A 25,572-nucleotide genomic window follows, 5' to 3' on the forward strand; every position below is an offset into this window, starting at 1 on the left:
TTTTCTACTTTCTTGTCAAACAACTTTATTTGAGGCAACAACTGAAGTATAATTTAATTCAACAGGAAATATCACACTTGGAGGGAAAACAGAAAAAAAAAAAACCTTCCTTCAATGAAAGCCAAACATTCTTTCCAAGGCACAGCACTGACATTTCCAGATTGACAGCAGGAGTTTGTTTCCATAAAACAAAATCTTGAGCCCAAAGTCTGCCTTTTGAAACGGTTTTCCACCTCATCTCTGTTTCTCCAGGCTCAGGGAACGATGCTCGTGGCTTTCCTCAGGGCCAGGTAGCCCGTGACCACGTCAGACGGCAGCCGTCGGATGTAGGAGAACTCTTCGATGGTGCTGAAGCGCAGCTTGCTCTGCGGGTCCGTGTAGTTGGCCTGGGTGACAAAACAGGCAGAGAGAAGGGCAGAGAGGTGTTGTTGGCAGTGAGATTCAAGTTCAAGTTAAAAATTAGTTTTCTGGCTTTTACTCAAAGTGCAATCAATGTATCTTCATCACGTCTGGCTCTGTCACCAAGAACGCCAGATCGCTCACTGTGGGAAAGACACGTTAATCTCCCCAGACTTGAGAGACGCTTCAGGGTACGGACAGGAAGGAAGGGGAATAGCCACAGCAGACACCTGGGGAATCTTCTGCTTGGCGCCTCAGGGCGGCCGGCAACAGTCCAGACTGCACCCGCCCCCACTCCACCTACTCCAAGGGCACTCCTCTCCTGCTGCCCCCGGCCCCAGGCCTCTCCCAAGGCTCCCCGAAGGGCTCCCCTGCAGGGCTGGGATGGCCACCCCACCCCCTTCCACTGGAAGGGACTGCCATCAACACCCACAGCCAGGGACACCTTCACAACCTGCAATTCTGATCATCTTTTCTCATGAAATCTCTCAATGGCTCTTCTCTCTGCTCTCAGGACAAAGGCCCAAGTCCACAGCACGGCTCCTCAGACACTGCCTGGACCCCCCAACCCCACCTTCCCGAGACTTCCTCAGCCATGTGTCCCCCACTTTCTGTTCCAGCTACCCTGGCTCTGACACCCTCCTTCCTGTCCTGCCCATTCGCCCCTTCCTTGCTCAGTAATCACCTTCAGGGCTCAGCCCCCAAAGTCATATCATCTGGGAAGCCTCATCTGCCCCTGTAGGTAGGTCAGGACCACACCCTGGGGTTCACCTCAGCACCTCTGCCTCCAGTGGAATGCTTATCTCTGCTGCTCTTAGTTTATTATCTGCATGACTCTGACTGAAGTCTAGGCTGTGAGGCTCCATGAGGCAAGAACCGTGTAGTTTGCTTATCACTGGGTCCCAGCTGCACTGTCTCCTGGCACCATGCAGAACACACAGTGGGCCTACGGCGAGTGCTCGTCCCACAAATGAGGCATGAGTGGGTGAACGAACAAACGAACGATTGGGACAAGCACAGAAAAGAGAAGTGTTTCCGCTGACATATCAACCTTCTCTTTTGGTCTGTTCTCCCCACGTGCAAAGTAGAGAAAATACTCACTCACGTGTGTCTACCTCAGGGCACACGGCTCCTACAGACTTTGAAACAGAAAACACAAGGGTGAGTCATTTGGAGTTCCTTTAAGAAATTAGAAAAGATGCCACTAACGTCTAGACAGATAACAGCCAATTACTCAAGTGTGGATTGTCTGTGCCGGCGCTGGTTGACTGCAAGGACCCAGGCGCCCAGCGATGCGATGATTTCAGGAGGGCGGGAGGCTGGATGAAGAGGCAACAAGCTGAAGAGAACTGAGTCATGGGTTTCTCAATCTGTACAAAGTCTCAGTGCCACCATGGGGAGCTTCCTAAGGTGTTTAAAATCTGCATATCAGGAAACTGAGATTATTCCTAAAAAGCTAAGATTAATTAAAGCTCTATAACAAAACAAACCTTTGATCCTTTGGCTTAATCTAGTGACTGCCTCTTTGTACCACATTTCCTTCAGCAGTTCCCAGCAGAGGTGCTGGCGAGCGCATCTGGCTCTGATCATCTGGCCTCGGCGGATGAACCAGCCCTGGCCTGCCTCCCTCTCTGCGGCTGCCTCACTCCCACCACCAGGCTGTGCCGAGCTGGCCCGCCCAAGTTCAGGCCTTACTGCCAGGAAGGCTGCTGAGCCGATACCGCAGGACTCGGTACTGCTGCACCGACAGGAAGGTGGACGTAAACTTGCACAGACTGGACCTGATGGAGGGAAGGAGGCCAGTGACCCCTCAGAGATGAACAAGCAGGGAGCTGGACTCCTGTGGTCTGTCCTCCTCTGGACTCCGTCCCTCCAGCCTGAAGCTGGAGGCCCCATCCCCGGAGGGCAGGCAGCAAGCTGCTTTAACGCCTCCCTTGCTGCAGGGAGCCTGGCAGCGAACGCTGGCCCCCACCTCCCCCAGGGCTGAAGCACTTTCTGCATCCTTGTAACCAGGGCTTGACACAGGTGTGAACCTGCGGGCCTTCCGGCCAGGCCCTCACACAGGGAAACAGCCCCTCACTGGAACAGACGGGTCAGTGTAAACACAAGCCCGGCTTTATTTTTTAATTACGTAAGTTTAATTTATACAAGTAGCAGGTGAACATATTCTCCTCTTAAAAAAAAAAACAGAAAGAAAAACATTGCCAGTAAGACTAAAGTCTCCTTTTACAACTCTTAACTGCCTGCCAAGCAGGAGACTGGGTTCGATCCCTGGACTGGAAAGATCCCTCAAGAAATGGCAACCCACTCCAGTGTTCTTGCCTGGGCAATCCCATCAACAGAGGAGCCTGCGGGCTATAGTCCACGGAGTCGCCAAGAGTCGGACATGACTTAGTGGCCAAATAACAACAAGAAGTCCTTTATCTTCCCCTGAGGAAAGCACTGCTAGATGGGCACCCTTCCAGACTTTGTCTACATATACACTCTTACACACACACACGCACACACACACACTCCAGCGAAGTGCCCAGTGACTGGGTATTGATTCTTACTTGGCAGTACCATGCACTTACACTGCTTTGTACCACACCTTAAAAGTTTATCCCTGTTTTTATACCTATACAGCAAGCTCACAGAACAGGATGAACCCCTGACCCCTACCCCACACTGAATGCATGCTCAGGCACTTCAGTCGTGTCTGACTTTGTGACCCTGTGGACTGTAGCCCACCAGGCTCCTCCGTCCATGGGATTCTCCAGGCAGGAATACTGGAGTGGGTTGCCGTGCCCTCCTCCAGGGGATCTTCCCCACCCAGGGGTTGAACTGTGACTCTTAAGTCTCCTGCATTGGCAGGTGCGTTCTTTATCACTAGCGCCCACCCCCGACCCCACCTCTGGTTGATGTTTATGTTGTTTTCAATGTTTTGCTTGCATGTTTTCTCATGAGCATTTCTGCATGAAGCTCCTTGTACACACTATTTCTTTGGGGCACTGGCTGGAAGACAAGTTGTTACATTGTAGGCCTCTACTTTTCTGTCTCCCTCAGTCAGTTCAGTTCAGTTGCTCAGTCCTGTCCGACTCTTTGCGACCCCATGAATTGCAGCACGCCAGGCCTCCCTGTCCATCACCAACTCCCGAAGTTTACTCAAACTCATGTCCATCGAGTCGGTGATGCCATCCAGCCATCTCATCCTCTGTCGTCCCCTTCTCCTCCTGACCCCAATCCCTCCCAGCATCAGGGTCTTTCCCAATGAGTCAACTCTTCGCATGAGGTGGCCAGAGTATCGGAGCTCAGCTTCAGCATCAGTCCTTCCAATGAACACCCAGGACTGATCTCCTTTAGGATGGACTGGCTGGATCTCCCTGCCTGTCTCCCTAGGTAGTCCCATTTGTTTCCCCAAGAATATGCACCAATGTAACTCCCATCTCACAACAACCATATAGCAGGATGTCCATTTCTGTATGTTGGTGGCAAGGCATAGAACCAAATGTCTTCATTTCTCTCCTATCCAATGGGTCTTTTTTCTAAGTATCAGTGAAACTGAACATCTGCATTTCCGCTTTGTAATTGTCTATTCATAATCTTTTAGCTGATTCTTCTATGGGATTGCTCCCTTCTCCAGGGGATCTTCCTGACCCAGGGATCAAACCTGAAATTGCAGGCAGATTCTTTACCATCTGAACCACCAGGGAAGCCCCTCAATGATTTAGTAGAGTTCTCTGTATATTCAGAATGTCTTAATTCTTACATACAGTGGGGCAGAAGGTTTTGAATGACATGACAAGCCCTTTATCGATGGCATAAAGGGAACAATGCTTTTCAACATGAACAAAATGTCTCCTAACATGTCAAAACCACTGCACTAGCAGATGAGCTGCCTGGTAATGGTGAGGATAAAGCTATGTTCTAAGAGGCCACCCTCCAAGTCATAAACCATGGCTGCTACGAGCTCAGCACAAAATGGAACAGGGTGAAATTTCCACTTTGGGCCAGAACAGAATAACTGGTGCGAGACTAGCTCTCCTTCCATAAACAACTATTAAAATGGGTCAAATATACAAGGCAACTATTTTCTGGCAGGAGACAAGAGATCGCCTAAAACTACATTTCTCTCAAATGGAAGCTCCCTCAGGGTACCTTTCGGAAGAGACACACGCCCATGAGTAGGCGAAACGAAGAGCCCACCACACACATGACCCACACACAGCACTCCCTTCCCCTACCCCCACACACTTCTATTCCCCGTTTCTTAGGCTCATTATATTTAAGGTCTATGTTAACAAGTCTGAAGAGTATATGCTCCTCTCTGGAAGACAAGCTAAAAACATACAACTAATCCAGAGAGGAAAACTAATAAAAAAAAAAATCCTTTCTAGTGTAAAATGTGTATCATTAATTTAGTTTGTTACAGCGGTTGGTGTCATATATTTTCATTAAAAAGTAAAGAATTTAAGTGAGGTATATGGGCTTCAAAAAATGAAGTGTCTCATTATTTCCACAGTTATGAGAAGAAGCCCACCTTCCAAATTTAATAATCATGAAAAAGCATGAAGAAGTTCTAGAAACTTCTATACTTCATCCACATTCTGAAAATAAGGAAACAAGATTCTCTGGGGTACACTGAGGTTCATGGACTTGCCCAAGTCCCACTCATAAAACCACACCGCTGGTTTTCAAATTGTGCCCCCTAGAAGCACCACAGGAGTCCCTGCGGTGGGGAGTGGGCAGGACAGAGGAGCAGATCCACATGGGGCCACAGTGAGCAGGTGGGCTCCAGGGGATTCTGTAAAAGCTTTCATTTGGAAAAGGGATTCTGATGCTTAAAAATAAATATGAAAATCACTATCTTCACTGTAGTGCCTCTTAAGAGAAGTTTAAATATTTTAAGTACAATCATCTCTAAGATGCAGGGAATTTTTTAAACGTCAGCCAAAAAAAAATGTTTCTTTCAAGTTATCTCATACGGTTAGCAAGGAGAGGAAAGGAGAGTGATACTCAGGTCTCCTGCTTTCTGGAGCAACGCCTGCCCCAGGCTGCCCACACGGATGCCCCAGGTTGCTGCCGCTGCCTTTTAGTCGCTCAGTCATGTCCAGCTCTTTGCAAACCCATGGACTGTAGCCCATCAGGCTCCTCCGTCCATGGGATTCTCCAGACGAGAATACTCGAAGTGGGGTGGCCATGTCCTCCTCTTGGGGATCTTCCTGACCCAGGGATCGAACCCGTGTCTCCTGCTTGGCAAGCAGATTCTTTACCACTGAGCCACCTGTGAAGTCCCTGCCCTAGGTCACTGCCACTCTTAAATAACTGCATAAACACGACTGTACAAACCCATTACCTGTTTCCAGTACATGGGCTCCAGGCAGGACCAGTGTCGCTATTCAATACTGTCTAAATAGAGGGTACAATGAAATCTCCTTTTCGGTTCAGTGTTATACAACATAGAGATGTGATGATACTCACAAGAAGACCTGAAACATCAGAATACTTCTTAGCTGGTTTAAAGGATGGAGGAGCATCAATACTGAAATCTGGGAAAAAAACAAAAAAAGAAGCTAATTAAACTGGCTTTAAAGCTTTCAGATCCCTTCCCCTTTTCCTCTAAAAATATTGCTTGATAATATTCCCAAACTTTCTATTTTGTGATTAAGTGTTCAGAGAATTCTCTGGGGAAATAATACAGGATGCCATAAGCCAACCACAGGCTTCAAGTACAGCTTTGCCTTGTTCCCGGGGACCCTCCACTTCAGCAGAACCACCAGAAAGCTCAACTGCCCACCAGCTGCTTTCACGGTTTCTGGCTACATGGGCTGATGGTGATGAGGTGTCAAACAACCCACTAATTGGATCCGAGCATCCGGACACCGGAATGTCCACACCCAGGCATCTGACTAGCTCATTTGTCATCAGTCTGAGTCACCCCCACAAAAGACATGCCGTGGGGCAGGAGATGGAAGGAACTTTGAACCTGTACTTTCCACTAAAGTTGAGCAGAACGTACAACAGACATTCGGAAATACTGTAGTATAAAGTGTTCACTCTGAAAAACACTGGCTCGGAGAGTAAAACAGAGCAGGCCTTTAAGCTGGTGGTGAGAAATTCTCCTAAAGCTTGGGCAACCTTTTACTTGGAAACACATTTTAAGAGTAGACTTTTGAATAAGCAGTTTGTCTAACAGCAACACCCATATAATCATATCTGGACCTGCTTCTCCAGATTGAAATGTTAACAGTGATATTAAAAAGCACACATCCATGACAATGCCAACACACACAGATTCAACAGAGAGTACAAAGCTATGAGGAAATAACACACATAACCTCCCTATATTGATACCACTGTAAAACTCCTAAGCTAGAAAGTGTTTCTCCATGAACGCAAACACAATAAGATAACGTGCGTTTGTTATAAGAAGGTTCCTAGTCTAAACATCATGAGCACATAGGAGGGTCTAGACAGCTCACAGTTGGGATCATTCAGTTGCCATGGCAATGCCCTTTCAGAAGCCAGGATCTGTTTCAGGTTCTTCCAGGTTCTGTTCTTCTTGCCAGCCACTGCACCACCATGGCCCGAATGCTCGAGGCGCAAGCGTGGATTAGAAGAAACAAAAATCAATGGAGACAATCATTTCAAAATCTGACATTTATGCTTATTCATAACTATAATAAACCTTTCATTCAATCAATAGTCAGTGTACCCTAAGGCTTTAAAAAAATGTATTACACCATATACCTTAATCTTACTTATAAAAAAACACAGTCTTAGGATTTTTAAAATGCATGAGTTAGCCGCTGATGGAATAGAAATAAAGGGTTATTCTTTTAATATGCACATAGAAAATCACATCCTTTATTGGGTCTAACTTTATGGAATTCACTCGTGAATTTCTCACTACTTTAAAACAAGTTTACTACAAAGTTAGATTTAAACACATGACCACATCTCTCAATTCCTTTCTGAGGGCCAGTCTCCACCTTGTAAATTACTGGAGCTCCAGGAAAACCCAAGGAAGCCTCCCTCATGACATGGCAAGCCTTCCGGAAATTTTTTTCTTTTTTGTCTTGTGAAGATGACAAAATGAAATGGAAAGAACACAAAAGTTACAGGCACTATTAATGCTGTATTTTCAAAGGTAATTAGTGAAAAATAAATTGTAATGGTATGATCAGAATAATGTAATTTATCCTACCCCTCCAGAACAGAAGGCAGAGGCACCTATATCTACTTGATAGCACAGAACCTGAGATGTTCTTAAAGAAACTAAGCAGGAACATTCCTCCTTTAGTTAATTACTGCACGCCTCATCTAAATCTCATGAAAAAAGGAAGGAGAGCAATCATCCTGGAAAAACACCCTAAAAACAGTACCACTGAATGAATTCCACAAAATCCTTGGGAACTGGGGGAGCCACAGGAAGGGCTCTCCTGGCCCCAGACCTCAAACCACAGTCCCCCGCGGAGGGCGTGGTGACGCGGCCTGAAGAACAGCCACGAGCGCTGCTGGGCTGCAGACCGACGGAGTGAGTGCGATCACAGGCCGAGGCAGGGTTGCTTGGTTTTTTATTTACAAAACACCTTAGATGCTTCTGGGACTCCCTGGGGCTCTGAGCGTAATCAACCCACCTGACGGTGCAGGAGACGCGGGTTCAATCCCTGGGTCGGGGCGGGGGGGGGAACCCTGGAGAAGGGAATGGCAACCCACTCCAGTATTCTTGCCTGGAGGACTCCACGGACAGAGGAGCCCGGTGGGCTATAATCCATGGGGTCGCAGAGAGTTGGACACAACTGATTAAGGAACACTTTCACTTTAGATGCTTACCACAAAGTTGGGATCCTTAAATGGCAGAGGTTTGGCAGCTTTCTCCATGGGTCCTGTGCTAAAATCAGAGGGCACCATCTTATTCTCACTCACACCATCCATGCTGATACCCTTCAAACAAAATAAGAATAATATGAGGTCAGTGTCCTTTAGCTGAGCTACCTAACTCAGCTCTCAACAAGATGTAAGATGACAGCACCAGACATACGACAGGAGACAGGGTGCCCGGAGCCCCAGCGGGTGGTCTGCATGGGGTGGGGTCGGGGGGAGAACCTGCCAGGCTGGGAGCCGCGCCTGTCCGTGCAGAGGCCACAGTGGAGGCACCCGGGACCCTAGCTGCCAGACTTCCTGGCTCCTCTGTGTGCCAAGCACAGGAGTCCTACTACTATGAGGTGAAAACTGAGACTCAGGCGGACAGATTCAAGGCCGCACAGTGATCGCCTCTGGATTCAAATCCAGTTGGAGCCAATGCCAAAATCCCACCATCCCTGTGATACCACGCGTGGCCCCTATTCCTACTGATCTTATTAAATTGTGTCTTGAAACATTAAGACCGGAAAGATCCAGCCCCTTGAAGGGTCTCCAACTGGAGAACCCAGGCTGGTGCTGGTACGCTTCAGGGCACAATAGAATGCGGGCATTCTGAGTGAGGAGAATAGGAGAGGAGGCAGGGGGCCTCGGGTCAGCTGGCTGCGGCAGAGTGCCCTGACAAGCAGGCTCCCGGACTTTAAAACAAAAAGCCTTTTTAAGCTAAGAATCAAGAAGAGAGAAAACAAGTCAAAGCAACAAATCACTTCTGATTTGTATTGCAATTTCCAATCTTCCCAGACTGCAATAAACTGTTTTTTAATAGATACATAATTTATATACAGTGAGATGCACAGATCTTAAGTGTAGGTTTCATGAGTCTTGCCAAATGTTTCCATTTGTGTAACCCAGGCCCCTGTGGAGACAGTCTATTTCCATCTTTCTCAGAAAGTTCCCTCAGGCCCTCTCCTGGTCAGTATCTTCCGCTCTCATGGTCCACCACTGTTTTGAATCCCACGTTACTTTGGCCTGTTCTAGAACTTTATGAGTGGAATCCAACATCTTGTGCTGTTTGCTGTGTTTGGCTTCTTTAGCCCAGCATAAAGTTTTTGAGGTTTATCCACGTCACAACATAGACTGGTGGTTTGTTTCGCAGAATTTGTATACCACTCATAAGAATAGTATTCCCCTGCTATGGATGTACCACAGTATGTTTACCCATTTTCTTGCTGACGAAATGTGGGTCTCTATCAGCCTTCAGATATTATAAATAAAGCTGCTGTCAACATTCTGTACAGGCCTCTGCATGGATGTATGTCTATTTCTCCTGGGGAAACACCTACACTTGGGATGGTCAGGTTATACACTAAGTACGTGTTTGACTTTATAAGAAACTGACCAGTCATGCGTGTGCAGTCGCTCAGTCCTACCCCGTTCTCTGTGACCCTTTGGACTGTAACCCGCCAGCCTCCTCTGTCCACTGGATTTTCAGGTGAGAATACTGGAGTCAGTGGCCACTTTCCTCCTCCGGGGGATCTTCCCAACCCAGGGCCAAGAAACTGGCACACCACTTTCCCAAACGGGCTGCCCTCTTTCACACTCCTAGCAGCAGCGTAGGAGAGTTGTGGTTGTAAGTACAGATCCCACCCCTCTGGCCCCCTAAAATGGCCTCCCCGTGGGGGAAGGAGGGTGGGGGAGACAGGGGCCACTCACTCTGTTCCAACAGTCCCGTGAAGGGCTCCTCCTCAGACACTTCCCAGACTCCTCTCCAGGGTCTGCCTCCCCCCGACCCCGGGCCTGTGCACCCTCCTCTCGGCTCACCACCCCCCTGCTATCCGGACGGCCCCTCCCCTCATCCGTCCCCCCATTCACAGCTTTTCCTAACTTTTCTCCCCTCCAAGGTCTGCTCGGATGTCCACTCTCTAAGAACTAAGATCCCTCCAATTCCTCATCCTTTCCCCCCCATTTGTAGCCATAGTTCTCTCTCTTTCTTCTTCTTTCCACCCCTCCCTCCCATGGTCCTTCCTTTACCTGGCCCTTCCCTAGCTCTGGGGTTCAGAGGAAGCCTGAGGCCCACTCCGTTCTCTGCAGCACACTCAGCGACTCACTGATAGATATAAGTTTGATGTCTGTCCCCTGTTGACAGCTGCCCAGGGCTTCCCACCACCCTTGGGATCAGGCACAAATGCTGGCCTCCTCTCCAGCCTCCCCTCTCGCTCCCCCTCCCTCCTGTATTTTGTATTTTCTGGTCCCCAAACCCATGGAGTCATTTTCTGCCAGCATACATAGTCTTCAGTGTTTTCTATTTTTTATTTATGCTTCATAAAAATTTCCGTAGGGATTAGCTCATGTCAGTTTTAATTTTACAAGAAAGATTAGATCTAGCATTTTGTATGTAACTAACTTCTATTACCCTTGTGATTTTTCCTTCATGGTCCTAAAATTTCTGCGGGTATTAATATATGTGTCCTGGGGGACCCAATTTGATGGAGCTTTGATTTTTTCCCATCACATTTAATCAGTAACCAACATTACCTTGTGTAGTTTTGGCCAGTTGTCAATGCTATTTTGTGTTGATTATTTATAAGAGTAATATCATAAATTAGATACATAATTAACATCTGTATTTAAGTCTTGGTTAGTCAATGAAGGGCTTCCCAGGTGGTGCGAGTGGTAAAGAACCTATCTGCCAACGCAGAAGACATAAGAGACCTGGGTTGGGAAGATCCCTTGGAGTAGGAAATGGCAACCCACTCCAATATTCTTGCCTGGAGAATCCCATGGACAGAGGAGCCTGGTGGGCTACGGTCCACGGGGTTGCAAAGAGTCAGACACGACTGAAGCATCTTAGCATGCAAGTAGTCACTGGAACGATAGCAGCTTTGTGAAACAGGCAGGGAACGACAGACAGGAACAAGGAGACACAGAGGAGACAGGTGAACAGACGAGGAGATGGGCAGATTCGAGAGAAGGCGCGGACCTGGACATCCGGCTTCACCATCTGGCCCAGTCTTCCGTGCCTGCGTCTAACCCAGCACCTAGCGCAGAGAAGCACCAAAGAATCACTAGCTGATTGACTGGCGCTAAGGAAGAAGACAACGCCGCATAACTCTGTCAGCATCCGTTTTTGAGATGTCCATGTTCAGGGGTCTGTCGTAAGGAAGCGCCTCTGGATGGGAAGCATCAGCCAAACCCAAAGAAACACAGGAAGGCTAATTCAGAAATGACTGGGTTTGGTTAGCTGTGGGTGCAAGGGAACAGGGTGGAAGAAAGAGAAGAGAAAACCTCCAAGTATAGCTGTCTGTAGCTTTGACCTTTTGAGCCATGTTAAAGTTTCACATAGAAATAGACGGACAAATCCAACAAGCATGGGGCAGCAGACAGAAAAAATGGAATGCAAACAAGAAACCAAATCAACCTGAGGTTTGAATGAATAACACAGACACACTAAAAGGGATGAAGGGCGAAATAACATTAGTGATATGAACACAGTATTCCGAACATATAACTCAAGGTGAGAGGCAAAAAGAACCATGAACAATTGGGACGTTTGTTTCTCCCAAGAGTACAGGTTAATAGTTCGGAACTACTTAATATGCATTCTAAGACAAGGCAAATAAGGAATGAGGGACAGCTAGAATGAACCGCGTGCTACTGGACTGAAATCACAGGTTAGCAATATGAATTCATGGGTTTAACATATACACAGAAAGATAAACATGGAAATGGGGACTTCCCTGGTGGTCCAGTGGTTTAGAATCCACCTTCTAATGCAGGAGACTTGAGTTTGATCCCTGGTCAGGGAACTAAGGTCCTGCATTCCACAGAGTGACTAAGCCCACACGCCACGACTAGAGAGTCCGAGAGCTGCGACTACTGAAACCTGCGTGCTCTAGGGCCCATGCTCTGCAACAAGAGAAGCCTGCACATCACCACTAGAGAAAGTCCACATGCTGACATGAAGACCCAGGAGAGCCAAATTAAAAAAAAAAAATAATAATAATAAAAAGAAATGGATATAGAGGCATGGGGGACAGTCATATACACACTCACACACATGATCCCCTCCTCATTCCGAATTTCTTCCATGCAGACAGCTAGAAACAATGAACATGTCAACCACAAATTGGTGCTTGCCAAGGGCATTTGCCATCTGCCTCTGCGGAGGACTGAGTCCCGTGCTGCTGCGGCTGCACATGCCCTGAAGGGAGCTCAGGGTGGAGAACAATGAGGCCCTCTGTGCTCCAGGAAGACTGGTGACAGCTCCTTAGATACATATTTTCAGGAACTGATTTCACGGTCCCAATCCTTGCACCTCCTCCAATCTAGAAAAGCACTAAATCCCTTCATGGTGACATCAGCTCCTCCTGACTAGCGAAAACCTTTGATTGCATGGAACTCCTCTTCACCAAAATCTTGTTTATTGACCTTCCCCACTACCTCTCTGGAGCAGTTTCTCAGAGCTATTTGAGGTGCCGTCTCCTGGGCTGCGGTCCTCATTTTGCCCCAAATAAAACTTAACTCACAACACTCACATTGTGCATCTTCTCTGAGTCAACAAACAGCAGGCACACCAGTGCTCAGATCCTGGTTTCCAAATATTGTTCTCCAAGAACAAGCGATCTTCGAGGAAACGGCTGATTCCAGGACTGAGGCAAGAAAGTACAGCATGAGTTTTTGGTGCCAGAAGGTAAGAAATCACTTGTATCAGTTTGCTAGGGCTGTGTAACAAAATGTTAATACCACAGACTGGGTGGTTTAAATAAGAGAAATTTAGTTTCTTAAGGTTCTAGAGTGGTGGGCTGCAGTCCATGGGGTGGCAAAGAGTCGGGCATGACTGAGTGACTAACACATACACACAAGGTTCTAGAGACCAGAAGCTCAAGATCAAGATGTGCGCAGGGCTGGGTTTTCCTGAGACCCATCTCTTTGATTTGCAGATGACTGTCTTCTGACTGTGTCCTCTTTTCTCTGTATACACGCCCTCTTCTTATGAGGACACCAGGCAAATCGGATTAGGGCTCCACCCTTATGACCTCATTTAACCTTAACTACTTCCTTAATGGCCCTATTTCTAAATACAGTAACTTTCTGAGGCATGCTGGGGGTTAGGCTTGTAACAAATGAATCTTGAATGAACACAGTTCAGTCCATTACGGCACTCGAAAAATGACAGAGGTAAAGTAAAAGACACACGAGTCAGTTTGAAGAGGTCCCCACTAGCCAAACCTGGACAATTTGCTCAATATCATTAGTCAATAGGGAAATATAAATCAAAACCACAATGAGATATTACTCCATACCCACCAGGATGGCTCTACTCAAAGGCATAATAACATGTGTTGGTGAGGATGTGGAGAAACCAGAACCCTCACACACTGCTCGTGAGAATCTACAAAGGTGCAGTTACTTTAAAAAACAGTCTGGTGGGTCTTCAAAAATTAAACATAGAATTATCATATGACCTAATAATTCAAGTCCTAGGTACTTAGCTAAGAGAATTAAAAATAAATGTCTATGCAAAAACTCATACATAAATATTCATAGAAGCATTATGTATAATAGCCAAAACAGTCCAAACAATCTAAATATCCATCAACCAATGAGCGCATAAACAAAATGAGGTTTATCCATACAGTGGAATATTCTACAATTGTTAAGAAGGGACGAAGTACTGATGCATGGTACAACACAGATAAACCCTGAGTATATCATGCTAACTGAAAGAAGCCAGCCACAAAAGGCCACCTATTGTATGACTGCATTTAGCTGAGGAACCTAGAGTAGTCAAATTCAGAGAGATAGAGAGTAGGTCAGGGGTTGTCAGGAGCTGGCAGAGCAGGGGACCCGGGAGTGGCTGCTAATTCACAGGGCGTTGTTTTTGGGGGTCATGACGCCAGCGAGGAGCAGGCCAGTGGGTGTGGGCTGTCAGGACGCAGGGCCTATAGGGCGGCCCGTGTTAAGGGAGAGAGAGAAAAACAACTCTAAGAACTACGCGGTGAGCATCAGGTCAGACCAGAAAAGCCCAGCCAGCTGGGGCCAACTCGAGAAAAACAGGTGGAATGTGAAAGAGGTTTCCTGGGACCAGATCCACTTTAAGTTTCAACTTCCCTGAGTTTTTCATAAAGAAAATGACTGCTTACATAATGCTGTTTCCACCTGGGAGAAAATAAACAAACGGACCTGCTTAGAAGCAAAGAGGAGATACTAGAGGGCAATGAAGAACCAGGCCCAGAGGGCTCTGCTGCTGATTCCGGAACCATCCACGGAACACGCCTGGCTCGCAGGGCACCATCCTCAGCAGATGCGTCAGCTTTTTCCTCTGGACCAGAACTGCTGGAAGCCTGCGTGCCTCCCCCCGTGTCGGCTCTTCCCTGACTCCTAGTGTGTGCTAAGCTGCTTCAGTCCTGTCCGACTCTGTGCGACCCCACAGACTGTAGCCTGCCAGGCTCCTCTGTCCGTGGGATTCTCCAGGCAAGACTGCTGGAGTGGGATGCCATGCCCTCCTCCAAGGGTCTTCCCAACCCAAGGATCAAACCCGAGTCTCTCATATCTCCTTCATTGGCAGCGGGGTTCGTTACCTGGGAAGCCCCCGACTCCTAAGTGGGGAGGCTCAGAGGTGCTGGGTGCACAGTGAAATCCCGGGAGAGCGCACAGAACATCCCTTTGATATGGGTTGTTTGCCCCCAGGTCCTGGGAGGCCCAGGAGGACGTGGCAGGAATGCCTCGCTGGACTTGGGCTGCTAAGGGAAGGAGGTGCCTTGCGGCCCACGCGGGTCGGGAGGGCAGGGACCCCACCTGGGAGACGGACAGCAGCCAGAGGGAGGGAGGCGGTGGAAGGGGCGGGGGGCTGCGACGGGCCGCTCCAGCAGCAGGAAGGGATTGAAGATGCTGCCCCCAGCCCCAACTCCAGAACCAACCAAGCCCTCCTGTTTGTCTGATCACCTTCTCACCTCCTGTTTGTCTGATCACCTTATCCTCACTGCGTCCCCATCCTCAGGCCAGACCTCCAGCAGCTGAGGCGGGGACAGGAAAGGACACCATCCTGACACCAACTGGGCCACCCGGGGCCGCTTCCTGCCCCTGAAACAGCGACCGCTGGCTTCCCTCTCTGAGCAGGTGCAAAAGAACACATGCTCCGGGCCAGGGCTGGGTGCTCCGCTTTTTTTCCCCTTTAAACCCACCCTCTGTGGTACTCCACCCTCGGTCTTCCCTTCCCCTGGGCGTCTGGCAAGCTGGATGCCTGGGTCTGTTAGTGAGGAGATGAGAGAGACAGACCTTCTCTCCAGGGGAGGATCGAGTCTGTGAGGCGGGGCTGCGATGAATAGACTTAGAAATGATGGATAGTTTCCATATGATTAGACCATTGTTAAGGCTAAGAGACTTTAAGAGCTGAACTGTTGAAGACAGGACCACCCTGCGATCAGCAAAGAAGTGACAACCAGCCCTAAGGGGTGTCCACTCTTTGCAACGCAAAAAGAGCTAAAAAGACCCTGAGGCTGGGAAAGATTGAGGGCAGGAGAAGGGGACGACAGAGAATGAGACGGCTGGATGGCATCACCAACTTGATGGATATGAGTTTGAGCAAGCTCTGGGAGTTGGTGATAGACACGGAAGCCTGGTGTGCTGTAGTCCATGGGGTCGCAGAATCAGACACAAATGAGCGACTGAACTGGGCTGAAGTCCCGAGGAAGAGAGAGCCAGCTGGCCAACAAAGGAGCCCCTGATGGCACCTAAGTGACTCCAGAATCAGCCAGCCTCAGCTCACCTGCCTGGAGAACCCAATCACCCAGCCTCAGCTCACCTGCCTGGAGAACCCAATCAGCCAGCCTCAGCTCACCTGCCTGGAGAACCCAATCACCCAGCCTCAGCTCACCTGCCTGGAGAACCCAATCACCCTCCAGGGCAGCTCGCAGGGTTACATCTGTCTAATAGTAGCCTAGATTCAAACACCTGAGCCTAGTCTACAACTGCAGGGTTACTGTAGGGTTATTACTTGAAACAGCAAAAACGTGAGATGCAATCTAACGTCCAACCAAGTCAATTAAGTAAGAGCACTTAATTCCTTGTGAAGACTATCAACATAGAGAAAGGGCCAGGAAACAATGCTAAGTGGAAAGCAGGGCCCACAATGGTATACACCAAATACAGTTTATGAAAACCTGTATCTACACGTAGAAAACCCAAATTATCATAGTTGTGGGCGAAGAAGACTGGCTGGTGTTTTATGGCCACTTTAAAAATAGAAAAAAGAAAACTATGATTTTTTTCAAAAGGTGAGATAGAATGATTACTTTCTTAAATGAATAAAGCAAGTCAGTACAGTGTTCTCAAGTGTCTCCAATGACAGAAGAGTCTACTGTCACCTGTACTCTGCACTAGCCTTCTAAAGAAGCAACTGGGCGTCTCAACTTACATATATATTATGATAACTGCTTCACCATCATAAATCAGCCTATTAGGTAACCTATTACCTAATTAGGAAACCTATTAGTCTGTAGGTCAATTCGGTTTCTCTGTAGATTTTATTAACCTGAATAGCCACTTGGAAAATATAAACTGCCCTGTATTCATAGAGAAGGACTTGTGGACACAGATGAAGGAGAGGGTGGGACGAATCGAGACAGGATCATTGCCATATATAGACTACCACGGGGCTTCCCTGGCGGCTTGGTGTTAAAGAAACTGCCTGCAATGCAAGAGACTTGGGTTGGATCCCTGGGTCAGAAAGATACCCCTGGAGAAGGGAATGGCAGTCCACTCCGGTATTCTTTCCTGGAGAATCCCATGGACAGAGGAGCCTGGCGGGCTACAGTCCATGGGGCCACAAAGAGTCAGACACGACTTGAGTGACTAACACACACACACACATAGACTGCTGCTGCTAAGTAACTACAGTCATGTCCGACTCTGTGCAACCCCATAGACATCAGCCCACCAGGCTCCCCCATTCCTGGGATTCTCCAGGCAAGAACACTGGAGTGGGTTGCCATTTCCTTCTCCAATGAGTTAAAGTGAAAAGTGAAAGAAGTTGCTTAGTCGTGTCCGACTCTTAGCAACCCCATGGACTGCAGCCTACCAGGCTCCTCCATCCACAGCATTTTCCAGGCAAGGGACTACCATATGTAAAATAGACAGCTAGTGGGAATTTACTGTATGACAAAGGGAACTCAGCTCAGGTGCTCTGTGATGACCTGGAGGGGTGGGATGGGGGTAGGAATGGGAGGGAACCTCAAGAGGAGGAGAGGTATGTATACTTATAGCTGATTAAAAAGCATGTTAAAAAGCAGAGACATTACTTGTTCAACAAAAGTCCATCTAGTCAAAGCTATGATTTTTCAGTACTCATGTATGGATGTGAGAGTTGGACCATAAAGAAGGTTGAGAGCCAAAGAACTGATGCTTTCAAATTGTGGTGCTGAAGAAGACTCTTGAGAGTTCCTTGGACTGCAAGGAGATCAAACCAGTCAATTCTAAAGGAAATCAACCCTGAATATTCATTGGAAGGACTGATGCTGAAGCTGAAGCTCCAATACTTTGGCCACCTGATGCAAAGAGCAGACTCATTGGAAAAGACCCTGATGCTAGGAAAGATTGAGGGCAGGAGGAAAAGGGGGCGGCAGAGGATGAAATAGTTAGATAGCATCATTGAATCAATGGACATGAATTTAAACAAACCCCAGGAAACAGTGAAGGACAAGGAGCCTGGCATGCTGCAGTCCATGGGGTTGTAAAGATTCAGACACAACTTAGCAACTTAACGACAAATAGCTGATTCATGTTGTTGTACAGCAGAAACTAAGGCAATATTGTAAAGCAATTCTCCAATTTTAATAAATGCCCTGTATTGATCTAATAAAATCTTCCCTCCACCCCAAAGCATTTCTCTGCACCTGGGATATGGTTATATTAGAGATCTAATTATACCTTCTAAGATGTAGAGCTGTAATAGTGATGTTAAGAGAGGCAGTCAAGAAAAAGAATGTAGATTCTGGGTAGTCCAATTGTGTCTCAATACTGACTCTATCATGGCATCTGGTCCCATCACTTCATGGGAAATAGATGGGGAAATAGTGGAAACAGTGTCAGACTTTATTTTTGGGGGCTCCAAAATCACTGCAGATGGTGATTGCAGCCATGAAATTAAAAGACACTTTACTCCTTGGAAGGAAAGTTATGACCAACCTGGATAGCATATTTAAAAGCAGAGACATCACTTTGCCAACAAAGGTCTGTCTAGTCAAGGCTATGGTTTTTCCAGTAGTCATGTATGGATGTCAGAGTTGGACAGTGGAGAAAGCTGAGCACTGAAGAACTGATGCTTTTGAACTGTGGTGTTGGAGAAGACTCTTGAGAGTCCCTTGGACTGCAAGGAGATCCAACCAGTCCATCCTAAAGGAGATCAGTCCTGGGTGTTCATTGGAAGGACTGATACTGAAGCTGAAACTCCAATACTTTGACCACCTGATGCAAAGAGCTGACTCATTGGAAAAGACCCTGATGCTGGGAAAGACTGAATGCAGGAGAAGGGGACGACAGAAGATGAGATGGCTGGATGGCATCACCAACTCGATGGACATGAGTTCGGGTAAACTCCAGGAGTTGGTGATGAACAGGGAGGCCTGGCGTGCTACAGTCCATGGGGTCACAAAGAGTCGGACACAACTGAGCGACTGAACTGAACTGACTCTGTCACTTGTCAGCTGTGTGACCACAGAAAAGTTACTTAACTTCTCTATACTTCTGTCTTTTTATCTGTAGAATAACGATTCTCAGAGGGTTGCTCTGAGAATTAAATGAGATAGCAATTAGAAAGTACTTAGAACAGTACTTGGTATACATAGTAAGTGCCCAATAAATATAACTATTATTATTTATCACAATTTCTTTCACTTTAGCACAGTGTATCTGTTTTTCAACCCAACTTAACACTAGTCATTTTCAAAGTATCAGGACCAAAATGGATGGGAGGTGGCACTTTCCAAATTATAATGTAAGTAATCAATAAAGATATTAGTTACACTGAAAATCTAAATCCAAACAGAAGAATTGTAGTTTTGTGACATATGTGCTACTTAGCAAGCACAAACACTAGTGATTTCTGCTGAACTAAAGATTCATCTTGATGAAAGAATAAAACAAAATTGTTTCAGTGCTCAAAGTAATTAATATCATTTTACACGGCTGACATAAATGATACATCTATAAATGCTTTGCTCCAAATACTTTTAGGTCAAAAATATTCCCTTCAACCCCTGAGGATTTCCAAGCAGTAAGCCCTTTATATTTCATCCATTCATTCAATCTTACTTCAGAAAAAGCATGCACCTTCTGGAAAAGTAAAACCCACCTTAAGAATCCATCAAGTTATTTTCACTAATTTCAAAAAGCACTCTAATGTCTACGTGAGTGTCCTCTGTAAACTTTTAAATCCCATGAAAGGTTAACAGACACTGGTTTTTTTTTTTGGTAAGACACAAAATAGCTGAAATGACTGAAGTAGGGAAATTTAGGATACAGAAAGATCTGTAAAGTCCCTTTTAACTCAAGAACTATGATCATTTATATAGAAAAACACTCATTTCCCACTGATGACACTTTGAGCATCCTGACACTTGGGCATAGCTCAGCCTCTGGAAGGCCTTCCCCAGTCAGACCATCCACTCCTCCTCAAAGGCCGCCTCTAGTCCCTCTTCTCCCCACCTCTCCTTCTTTAGTGACCATCTCCGGCTCTGAGTCTTCATCTTCCTGTGTCCAGCCACTGAGGCACCAATACCAGAAAAGACCCATAACTGGCTTTGGGACGTGGTTAGAAATGATGAGATTTTTCCCACTTCAGATATGTGACAGGTAGAATTCAGAGATGGCCCTTAAGATTCCAGGGCTCTGGTGTATACAAACCTTGACCCCGTTTTTAGGCAAACGCTAACGTGTGTACCACTGTGACAGGATCTGTAATACATTGAAGGGAAATGCAACGTATATCTTATATTTGAAATAAAATTAAGGTCTCAGGTCAGCTGATCTTAAAGGAGACTATCCTGGTGGGCCTGCCCTAATCCCATATGCTCTTTAAAGCTGGGCTCAGAGTCAGAGACAAGAGAAGTTAGAGACGTTTGAGGAGTGAGAGGGATTAGACACAAAAGAGATTCTCGACAGCTGGCTTCAAAGACGGAGGAGACCATGCGGCAAGGAACAGGGACGGGGACAGCCACCCAGGAGACAGTGACTTCAGTCCCTGCAGAGAACTGAATTCTGCCAACGGTCTGCATAAGGCTCAAAAAAGACTCTCCCTCAGAGCATCCACCCAACAAACCAGCCCAGCCCGACGCTTTGATTTCAGGGAACAGGGAACCAAACCTCTCTTTTCGTGCCTGGACTCCTGACCTACAGAACTAGGAACTGATAAACAGGTGTCTTCTAAGCCACAGAATTTGTGGTCATCTGTTATGATGGCAGAAGAAAACTACTGCAATATATGTAGGTCATTTTCTCCTCCTGGAAGGATTTTTGGGAGGGCAGAGACAAGCGATAATCCACTGAAATAACTTAAGCATACTGGAGACAGAACAGATATAAATACTTGCTGACTGAACTCAACAGAAACGTAACTGAAGGCTGAGGACAATTTAGGAAGATTCCAGGCAGCCCTCAGGGCGGCTCTGTGCTAATACCTGCATTTGCTGCAGCCCAGGGAATGAGGATGCAACATTATGTTGGCGGTGGCGATGATGGTTTAGTCGCTCAGTCATGTCTGACTCTTTGCGACCCCATGGACTGTAGCCCACCAGGCTCCTCTGTCCATAGGGATTGTCCAGGCAAGAACGCTGGAGTGGGTTGCCATACCCTCCGCCAGGGGATCTTTCCTGACCCAGGGATTGAACCCGTCTCCTGCCTTGCAGGCAGATTCTTTACCACTGAGCCATTTGGGAACAGGAGGAAAATCTAAGACTTCTGGAGACAGAAGACAATTTTTTTTTTTCCCTTCATGAGATGCTGAGGGTGGGAGTCAGCTAACTGGCTATACACCTCATTAGTTAAACACCGGCTGGGGAGAGGTGAACAAAGAAGTCACTATTCCGGGGAATACCCTTCTCTTTCCAGCCCGAGAGTGGGCCAAGGCTGCTGAGATGGGAGAGACCCACAGGAAGAATCTAGGCAGCCCTTCCCATTCCTGAGAGCTCTAAGACCAGCAAGGTTGTGATGTCCACCCAGTGGGGTTACTGGAAATCCCCCCATTCTGAAGGCATTCATCCACTTTCTGAAGCCTGCTGTGGCGGTGGGAGTTGATGAGCAGTGCTACCTTGGGTCAAGACAATCATTCCTCTCAATAGGTACTAACTATATTCTTTGGTCTTGGCACAGCTGGATATCAAAATGCACTGAGCACATACTGGGAGAAAGTACTCACAACACACATATCTGGCCGAGAACTCCGTGCGTGCTAGTGCATGCATGCTAAGTCGCTTCAGTCGTGTCTGACTCATTGCAACCCCTTGGACTGTAACCCACCAGGCTCCTCTGTCCATGGGATTCTCCAGGCAAGAACACTGGAGTGGATTGCCATTTCCTCTTCCAGCCAAGAATATATAAAGAACTCTTATCCTTTGGTTCCCTGGTGGCTCAGTGGTAAAGAACCCACTTGCCAATGCAGAAGGCTCGGGTTCCATCCCTGGGTCAGGAAGATCCCCTGGAGAAGGAAATGGGGAAACACTGTTTCAAAAACACTGTTTCACAGAGAAATCCAAACACACACAAAAGAATATACTCTATAGGAAAAGAAAAGAGTGTTAGTCACTCAATAAAGTCCAACTCTTTGGGACCCATGGACTGCAGCTCACCAGGCTCCTCTGTCCATGGGATTCTCCAGGTAAGAATACTGGAGGGGCTTGCCATGCCCTCCTCCAGGGGTTCTTCCCAATCCAGGGATTGAACCCAGGTCTCCTGCATTACAGCCAGATTCTTCACCATCTGAGCCACCAGGGAAGCCCTATGCTCTGTATGATTCCATTTATATTCTGCTCAAAAAGAGAAAGTCAGTCCATGGGGGGAGAGGTCAGAGTAGCAATTATCCCCAGCTGGGAAGGAAGAGTACCAACTGGAAAGGTCACCAAGGAATATTCTGGGGCTCTTAGAAATGCTCTCTATTCTAATCTGGATGGTGGCCACATAGGTGGGTACATATGTAAAGTCACTGGTCTATACTCTTAAGATTTTGGCATGTCACAGTATGCAAATCATACATAAATATTTTAAAAGGAAAAATCTGCACTAGCAATTACCAGTGGAGAAAACCAGAGACAGCTAATATAGCTAGACTATCCTTCTGGGTGAAGGATGCTACACCTTGTGTTGGAGAGCACAGAGTAACACACTCCATCTTTGCTCTCTCACGGCTTTAAATAAAATACAGGAGCCAAGAAAAACACTTATCTAACCAAGTTACTCTTGTGCTGCAAATGCTTTGCTGGAATCGTGGAGCCCGGATCGCCCAGATGCGGTGAAGTCGTGCCAGGCGCTGTGCTCAAGAGCTTTACGACCATGATCTCACTGAATCCTCATAACAACCCCATGAGGTAAGACCAAACCCACTCTGCGGCAGGGACACTAAAGGTCAAAAAAGCACTTTCCTGAGGATGAGGGAAACCATCCGTAGCAATACATCTTTATATTCCTCCACACGATTCATTAGGGCGCTCTGCACCTCACAGGCATCTGGTAAATGTCTGAAGAATGGACCAAGGCGAGACACACGCGAACTTCTGCTTAACTGAAACTCACATTAAGAAGTCCCGAGCCTCGCTCCAAACGAGACTTCGACGGGAAGAGGTAGCCCTCGGATTAAGGCAATAACAGCCTCCCACCTCCCCTGTTCTCCTTCTGGACAATGCAACGCGGGTGCTTCTTTAATCAAACCCCACGTAGCCAAAGTAAGAGGGTGGGGAAAAAAGTTTCACTTGCACCAGAGACAGCACCTACCAAAGAGGTGTGACTACGGCCCCGCCCACACGAAACGCCCAGCCTCGCTGAGCCCCACCCACTCGGGCCCACGCATGCGCTCTCGAGCCCCTTGGCGGGGGAGGGGGTAGGCTTCCGCGCACGCGCAGATTAGACGAGTGACAGCGTACCTGCGCAAAGCCGGAGGCGGACACCTTTTTCTTCTTGCCGGCGCTGTAGCCGCCGGTGCTGCTGCCGTTGTGGGAAGGACTGGCCGGCCTTTTCTTGCTGTTCCGGGCTATCCCCGGAGTGGACGTGGTGGCCACAATGGGAATCTGGGCCGCCATTCCCACCCTGAGCCTTGCTCCTCCCCCCCCTCCCCACTCGGGTCCCGGTGCAGGCCTTGGAACTTCCGGCCTGCCGTTACTTCCGTCTCGATGGTTTGAAAACCCGGCCCGGACTCGGAAAGCGTGCGTTACTTCTCTCTGAGCCAGATCTAAAAGGCGGAGCTCGGAGCGGTCTGTTCCTTCCGGGCGGGAGGGCGTCTGCCAGGGCAGAGTGCAGCTCCTCCCGCGCTCTGATGCCGAGCACGTGCTTGGATGTCCCCAGGGTTGGAGGATCGGACCTCCACCATCCCACTATCTGTTCTGATTAAGTGGATTTTTAAAAAGTTAATCACCACGTTGTCTCTTCTCAAGTCAGAAGATTGATCCCTTTTGTTGTCTGTAAGTATACAAGTAAGGACATTGTCCGTGGACCAGTACTGCCAGGCTCCTGGCTCTCCCCTTAGTCGCAGCCTTGTTGCGCAGAAGTTTGTGTTTCATGGTGCCCAGATAAACTTGAAGGGCAGAGTGGCTCCTAACCTTGTAAGGGTCACGGACCCCACTGAGCATCCGAGCTCCCCCTCTGCACCTCCTCATGCAAGTTACAATCAAACGTTAAAAAGTTCACAGATCTGCTAAAACCTATTTATAAACTTAAGTGGAACACCACCACCCCCCACCCCCCTCAGTTACTAGCCATGTACTACTTTGTATTTCTTCGAAGTTTTGTGACATAAGTTACTTGGTTTATAATTGGTAGGCTAATTTACTTGCCCTCTGCTGGAACATAAGCTGTATGAGGGGAAACCAGTTATGTTTTCCTCACTTTTCTTTCCCAGGTTCACAAGTACCTTGCAAATCGTTGTTACATTATACGTATTTTTGTAATGAAGTAATTAAAAAATGAATGAACTCCTTGTAGTAACTGGTTGAAGCTGCTGTTTTCTGATACAGGAAAGGGGTATTTGTGAATCTGGATATTTGAAAGAAATAGACTGCAGAATGACTTAAAGGTGAGAGAAAGAACAGTTAGGAAACTAGTAGTAATGTTGTTGACATCTTTTCTCCCTTAGAGAAAAGAATAGCTTACCAGTGTTGAAATGGTCCCTTCTGTGCTCCAATCTCCACCCCCTCTTCACCTAAATCTAGTCTTCCTTTTTTCAGCAACTTAACACCTCCAACCGGCTAGTCACCTAAGCCAGGACCTAGGTGGTGATCTGGGTCTATTCTCTTCTCATTCTGGGTAACGACCCCCTCACTTCTGTTCCTATCCTGGTGAATCCATTGACCCTCATCTGGATCCTTGCAACACACACACTCTTTTTTTTGTTTTGTTTTAACTTCTTTTTTAATTTAATTTTTATTTTATATTGGATTTACCCTGTTATGTTACAGAGCCCCTTTATGTCAGTTTGAACTTTTGTCTTTTCTGATACCACCGTGACCACAGACCACCCTTCATCCTGGTTTCCAGAATGGTCTAACTAGATCACAGAGCTAATCACATCACCTGTGTTCTTCAGGGGCCTTTTACTTTGGCATATAAGGTTCTTATAGAGGTGATGGAATTCCAGCTGAGCTATTTCACATCCAAAAAGATGATGCCGTGAAAGTGCTGCACTCATTTCATCAAATTTGGAAAATTCAGCAGTGGCCACAGGACTGGAAAAGGTCAGTTTTCATTCCAGTCCCAAAGAAGGGCAATGCTAAAGAATATTCAAACTACCACACAAACTGCACTCATTTCACATGCTAGCAAAGTAATGCTCAAAATTCTCCAAGCAAGACTTCAATAGTACATTAACCGAGAACTCCCAGATGTTCAAGCTGGATTTAGAAAAGGCAGTTGGACCAGAGATCAAATTGCCACCATCCACTGAATCACAGAAAAAGCAAGAGAATTCCAGAAAAACATTTGCTTCATTGACTACACCAAAGTCTTTGACTGTGTGGATCACAGCAAAGTGCAGAAAATTCTTAAAGAGATGGAAATACCAGACCACCTTACCTGCCCCAGAGAAACCTGTATGCGGGTCAAGAAGCAATAGTTAGAACCAGATATGGAACAACG

General features: G+C 47.2%; 1 protein-coding gene across 7 annotated transcripts; it reads right to left on the reverse strand.

Moving 5' to 3' along the window:
* On the reverse strand, window positions 1-23,664 carry INO80C (INO80 complex subunit C). Of its 7 annotated transcripts, XM_070452848.1 has the most exons (6): window positions 23,370-23,664; window positions 21,884-21,931; window positions 8,215-8,325; window positions 6,861-6,972; window positions 5,860-5,927; window positions 1-386 (listed from the first exon to the last, which is right to left on the reverse strand). In XM_070452848.1, exons 1-6 carry the CDS (start codon window positions 23,523-23,525, stop codon window positions 255-257), a joined length of 627 nt encoding a protein of 208 aa, XP_070308949.1. In that variant the 5' UTR covers window positions 23,526-23,664; the 3' UTR covers window positions 1-254. The 7 variants fall into 7 exon arrangements, with proteins under 7 accessions (XP_070308949.1, XP_020754048.2, XP_070308954.1 ...); XM_020898389.2 differs by lacking the exon at window positions 21,884-21,931 and having other exon boundaries at window positions 23,370-23,658; XM_070452853.1 differs by lacking the exons at window positions 21,884-21,931; window positions 23,370-23,664 and adding an exon at window positions 23,221-23,241.
* Window positions 23,665-25,572: the final 1,908 nt, after the last annotated feature.

The sequence above is a fragment of the Odocoileus virginianus genome, chromosome 22 (genome assembly GCF_023699985.2).
Source record: "Odocoileus virginianus isolate 20LAN1187 ecotype Illinois chromosome 22, Ovbor_1.2, whole genome shotgun sequence".
Taxonomy (NCBI): Eukaryota; Metazoa; Chordata; class Mammalia; order Artiodactyla; family Cervidae; genus Odocoileus; species Odocoileus virginianus.

Excerpts from the sequence above, each read along its gene's own strand:
- INO80C (XM_070452848.1), bottom strand. The coding sequence starts at position 23,525 with ATGGCGGCCCAGATTCCCATTGTGGCCACCACGTCCACTCCGGGGATA. Across the intron at positions 8,326-21,883 it reads CGAGCCTTCTGCATTGGCAA|GGTATCAGCATGGATGGTGT; the intron begins GTGGGTTCTTTA and ends TTTTGTTTGAAG. Across the intron at positions 5,928-6,860 it reads GCAACTGAATGATCCCAACT|ATTTCAGTATTGATGCTCCT; the intron begins GTGAGCTGTCTA and ends TTTTTTTCCCAG.